The 5,387-nt window shown below is 36.5% G+C and overlaps 1 protein-coding gene across 1 annotated transcript; it reads right to left on the reverse strand.

Moving 5' to 3' along the window:
• Positions 1-1,373: 1,373 nt before the first annotated feature.
• On the reverse strand, positions 1,374-4,996 carry LOC106376938 (probable disease resistance protein At1g59620). Its single transcript, XM_013817073.3, has 4 exons — positions 4,844-4,996; positions 3,796-4,664; positions 3,502-3,648; positions 1,374-3,333 (listed from the first exon to the last, which is right to left on the reverse strand). Exons 2-4 carry the CDS (start codon positions 4,655-4,657, stop codon positions 1,640-1,642), a joined length of 2,703 nt encoding a protein of 900 aa, XP_013672527.2. The 5' UTR covers positions 4,658-4,664; positions 4,844-4,996; the 3' UTR covers positions 1,374-1,639.
• Between the last annotated feature and the right edge of the window lie 391 nt (positions 4,997-5,387).

Here is a 5,387-nt window from a genome sequence, read left to right on the forward strand (position 1 = left end):
GTCAACATCACTGCCAGAGAAGACCGGTCAATCACTCTATAGATTGGAAAATAATCAACAGAAAGTTGACATCGATTGAAGAAATCCAATCCCGCCAATATCGCCATCAAGGCTGTAGATGTGTTACGAGACAAACAGAAAAATAAAAAAAAACGAGAAACTCCGACGACCTAAGCTGCCGGAATATCCAAAAACAGTATAGGGGAGTCTGTAACTGGTCGTGTATGAATCACCCTCAGAGAGAAAAATGGTTTCAGAAAAGTATTTTTGTTATTTAAATTTTTTTTAATTGTGTTGTTTACACATAATTTCATTCATTTTTGCTTGAGTTGTTTCAAATTGTCTTCTCTTACCGGTGATGAAGTTGATCTCTGTCACTGTTTTTGTCTCCCTATGAGAGTGCTGCTCTCTGGCGGTAGATATATGTTAGCCACATGTTTGTATTGTCCGTTTTTTTTTTGTCTTTAACATACGCCTTTTAATTATCCTTCTGATAAAGTCTCTGAAGGTGTTCAATCTTCCCTATCACTAACTTGGAATTAAGTTATGGATTCAATTTTACCATGACCTTGATACTTGTGGAGAAGGATGCATCATCACGAAATAGATACTTCTAAATCTAACCGTATTTTCAAGAGACTCCACTAGAAGGTACCAAATGAAAGTACCATTTCGTTTTTATTTTGATGTTTCTTTGTTGTCGCAGTTTTCATTGCTCACACTACGATATATATAGAGCCCAGATTGCAACTGTTAACTATTAAAGATTGCAATGATTAATTACGTTCAAAAGTTGATCACCAAATGTGTTGCAATGTTTGAATACCAAAACTTGCAATGGTTAACATTTAAAAGTTGTAATGGTTCATTTTTAGACAGTTGCAAATATTAAATTTTATATATAATAAATAGAACTGAAAAGACATAAATTAAAAAAATATACAATTTAAAAAAAACGGTTATAAACGAAAAGGTACCACAAACGGGCATGAACAAATTTATAATAAAAAGACATGTCCATTGGAATTAATTGGGATTGCTATTATTAGTAGATAAATTAGGCATAATCGTAGATATTGTATATGAGTAACTTGGTCATCAACTCTGAGTATTCACTGAAATCCAAATGGCATAGCTGTCTCACCCACAAGTCCCTTGTTATAATTGCAAGAGAATTCTAATCACAAGCTTGAAACAGAAAAAAAAAATCTCTAGTAGTTTAAACATACAAGAAATACAACTTGGCCGTGTGGTTAGTGTGTTTGGTCAAGCGAGTGTCTATGTTTCGAGTCCCTCCACATTATCAATTTTTTGACAAAAAAAAATAGAAAATAAGAAAACCTACCAAGTAACTTGTAGGGAAGAGAAAAAGATTAACTGTGAAAGATACACAGGCGGTGTTTTGATAGATTATGTCCAAATAAATATCTTGGCAAAACAGAATCTGGTTATGGAAGGTTCTCAAAGTCAACGATGTTGTCGACAAAGATTCTGAAGCCTAGTTGCGTGACAACAAAAATACAATAAAATCTCTAAACAAATTAAAAGATATCAAGCCTCACCTCTCTGAAACAACAAAGGTACAGATATGAGCTTCTCATTTAGAGTTCAAAGGAGGAAAGTTACCCTTTTCTTTATGTTAGACGATATTCAAAAGAGGTATGTGTTGGACTTTGTAGTATTCTTCTCCTCCTATGGACAATTTCTTCCAAAATTCTAATGTATGTGTGTTCATATCCAGTTCTTCCAAGGAAGTGACAAACCTCAGCCCATCAGGAAGCTCCATCAACTTTCGACAATTATGAATAGTCAGAGTTTGAAGAAAGGGCATGGAGCCTTCTTCTACAATCCACTCTTCCCACTCAGCTAATCCACCAAATTCAAGCTTATGCAGTTGGGGAAACCCACCACTCGAGCAAACCATTCTCCTCCCACAGAAAGATATATTTAGTAAACTTACATCATATAAGTGAAGAAGCTTCTCTAGAATCAGGATTGGATCCTCCTCTAAGCAACAACCACGTAAAGTTATGCTTCTAAGGTGAGAAGGGAAGCGTTGCGCATCAGGTAACCTTGGCATACATATACTCAACTTGAGCTGTTTGAGATTCTTGCAATCAAAACAAAATCCTTCTTCATCAACTGTGGGAGCATACAACTTATAAGCATCATATATATTAAGATTTTCCAAGTGTCTCAATTCACTCAGAGATGAAGATAGGGTTTCCATAGTACACCCCTTGCCATTGAATGAGATAGAGAGGGTTTTGAGCCTTGTCATTCCCTGGATATCACACACACTCCCATGCTCTGTTGAGAAATTCTCTAACGTCTCCAGATTGACTAGATTGCCCAATTCCATCTTTACCTTGTCATGTATCCTCAATGGAAACCAGAGGGTTGTCAATTCTCGCATCTTTTTCAAGAAATTGGGCATGTAGAGTGAACATCTAGCATCAACACATAGGTTTAAATAGATCAGCAACTTCAGTTTCCGCATAGAAGAAGGTAGATGAGTTACATGTGCCATATATAAACTCAAGTATCTCAAGTGAATGAGATTTCCAATGCTTGAGGGTAACTCCCCTCCATCAAATTGAGCTTTAGAGAGATCTAAAACCCTCATCAACTTTAGCCCGGTAAAGCGCAAACCTGGTACCATCCAATCTGTTCTCATGTCCTTCAAGATAACCAAGAGAGATCTAAGTTTTGGATTGTTTATCTCCATCTCTTCATTAAATGTTTTATCAAGCCGATGTATAGCGAGTCTGCGAGATTTACAAGAAGATTCAGAGGTGGTGCCATGAACAATTTGTAGAAAGTTCTCTTCTTTGGCTTTAAGAAGACAAACTTCTCTCATCGTGTCATGCAAGTGACACTTTTCAAATCTCAAAGTCCTACCATCTCTTTCGGAGATGACCATATTTCTTTTAACCAACTCTTCTATGTAGCCATCAACAACATCTCGAACACTTGTTCTTTCATCATACTCCGGTTTTGGCATTCTTTCCGCGGCCCAGTAGTAGGCCAGTTTCTCAACATCTACTGGACAATCTTCTGGAAAATGAGCCAAGTAGAGGAAGCAATGCTTCAAACAACTAGGCAACTCTTCGAAACTCAAAGATAATACATGATAAACCAAATTGTTGTTGTCGCCATTGTAACTAGTCCCTCCAATGATGTGAGATCTTATATTCTCATATATCCTTTTCCATTGATGCAATGTGTATTGGGAAGCTAGCAAACCTCCTAACAGTTTCACTGCCAAAGGTAGTCCTCCACAGTGTTTGATCATTTGCTTACCCATCTCTTCCATTTCATCAACCTTAAGTTCTGCAAAACACATTATCAAGTTTACAAATCATTCTACAAGAGTGTTAAAAAAAAAAAAACACATGTCTTGAAGATATTGGAGTCAGTTTTATACAAGGCAGAAAACATCATATTGTTTTTTTACTTGGAAAAAAGAATACTCAGAGGTTGTCTTAGTTAAGAACTCACGGGCCGTGTCGCTCCTAGGAAATGCTATCCTCCGAAAAATATACCAACATTCATCGAGAGATAGACAATTTGGCTTAAAAGTGAAACATTTTGGATCTGCTCGTAATGCTACACCCTCGTTGCGGGAAGTAAGAAGTATCTTCCAACCTACAGAAAATATAACTGTTTTTACATAACTTACTAGAAAAAATGACATAGTGCTTTATGACCTTCCTCTTTTTATTCACCCAAACAAAAAGCTACGAAATATAATAAGAGAAGTATCTAATTTATATATGTACCACAAGATTTCACCTTTGTGTCGTGGAAATATTGGTTTTATTATGTCCCAGTCTCCTTCTCTCCATATATCATCAAGGACAATCAAAGTCTTTTGTATTCCCAACAGCCGAACAAGTTCTTCTTGGAGTTCATCTTCTGTCATCTCTAACACCTTATATTCTCGCCTAAGTTTCCGCAAGATCGTCTGCCACACATACTTCCTTGTAAACTGTTGTGAGATAGATACCCATGCGAGTCCTGGAAAATGGCTTTTTACTATCTCATGATTAAAAACTTGTCTTGCGAGGGTGGTTTTACCAATACCGCCCATCCCGGTTATGGAAACCACTTGGCTGCTACTATCTTCATCCGCCAAATAGCCAACTAATTGCTCAACATTCTCCTCCAAACCCACGAGATGGTCTTCAGTATCACTAGAAAAAGTTTGGCGCATTTCCTTTTGTCTCTCCTGTGCATACGTTTCATTGACAATGACTTGTTGCACGCCAAGACTCTGCATATCACGGATCACCTTAGATATTCTATTGCTTATGGCTTTCATATCGAAAGCAAGCCCCATGCGTTTCACCATAACGCGAGGAAATCTTCTCACTCTCTTCCTGATGCTACTTGTTTTTCCGAGTCCTTCCTCCAGAAGAAAGATTTCGATTATATCTTCTGCGTCATAAACAATTTCTTTGATCTCTTTCACAGTGTTTCTCACCATTGCACTTGTGTGTTTCTTGGCTTCTGCATCTTCCAAAAAGCACTTCAACATATTTAAATCACTCTTTAGTCCATTGATCTGATCATCAACCCCTTGAAGTCGCTCAGATTCTCTGACAAGGAGGTCCCAAAGCTTTTCGACTCCAAATGATAAAAGTGAGTCCGCCATTAATTTCCTGTTCAACAATGAAACTAGCAGTCAATAATCACAGGAGGAGGATCCAGTAGTTATAATTTGTTTTTTTTTTTTTACAAAACTCAAGGACTCGAATAAACTATATTCTGAGGGATTCAATCCACAAATCGTTGTACAAAGACGTGAAAAATGCGAAAATACAAAAGATCCAAGAATCACCTGCTCCTGGAAAACGCTTTCGTCCAACTGATGAGTTTATTTTTGTCCAAGTCAACACCAACTCACAAAACTTTGGGTGGAAAAGTCTTAACGCACTCTATTATTTCCTTATCTGCCACGTCTCTATATGTCGGTTGTGTTTTTGTGTGCTTAATTAGAAGTGAAAACTCTGCTGAAGAGCCATTAGAAGAGTTGACTCCACATATCCCAGCTCAAACCATACAAAATTCAGCCCATTTAAATTCAACCCACAAAAACTTACAAACAATAAATTTATAATGTAAAAGGTCCTATAGGGTATGTTTGTTACCTATAGATATTCAAGTTACAAGTCTATATGTTTTAAGGAATTCATATAATATTTACTAAGTGTTTGTCCGCGATTTCGCGGTAATAATATGATAAGAAAAGTAAATATTATGTTTATGATCATACAATTTTGAATAATTTGATATTAAAATTTTAATATCTAATATCTAACTGCAATTCGTTCGATAATCAAAAATTATTCTTAGAAAATTTGTGAGATTTAAGATAGTTCAAC

Source organism: Brassica napus, chromosome A1 (genome assembly GCF_020379485.1).
Source record: "Brassica napus cultivar Da-Ae chromosome A1, Da-Ae, whole genome shotgun sequence".
Taxonomy (NCBI): domain Eukaryota; kingdom Viridiplantae; phylum Streptophyta; class Magnoliopsida; order Brassicales; family Brassicaceae; genus Brassica; species Brassica napus.

Bases quoted from the DNA above. Each gene is read 5' to 3' on its own strand.
- LOC106376938 (XM_013817073.3), bottom strand. From the start codon at position 4,657: ATGGCGGACTCACTTTTATCATTTGGAGTCGAAAAGCTTTGGGACCTC. The intron at 3,649-3,795 runs GTGAAATCTTGT...TATTTTCTGTAG, and splicing joins AATATTTCCACGACACAAAG to GTTGGAAGATACTTCTTACT. The intron at 3,334-3,501 runs GTGAGTTCTTAA...TGTGTTTTGCAG, and splicing joins TCCTAGGAGCGACACGGCCC to AACTTAAGGTTGATGAAATG.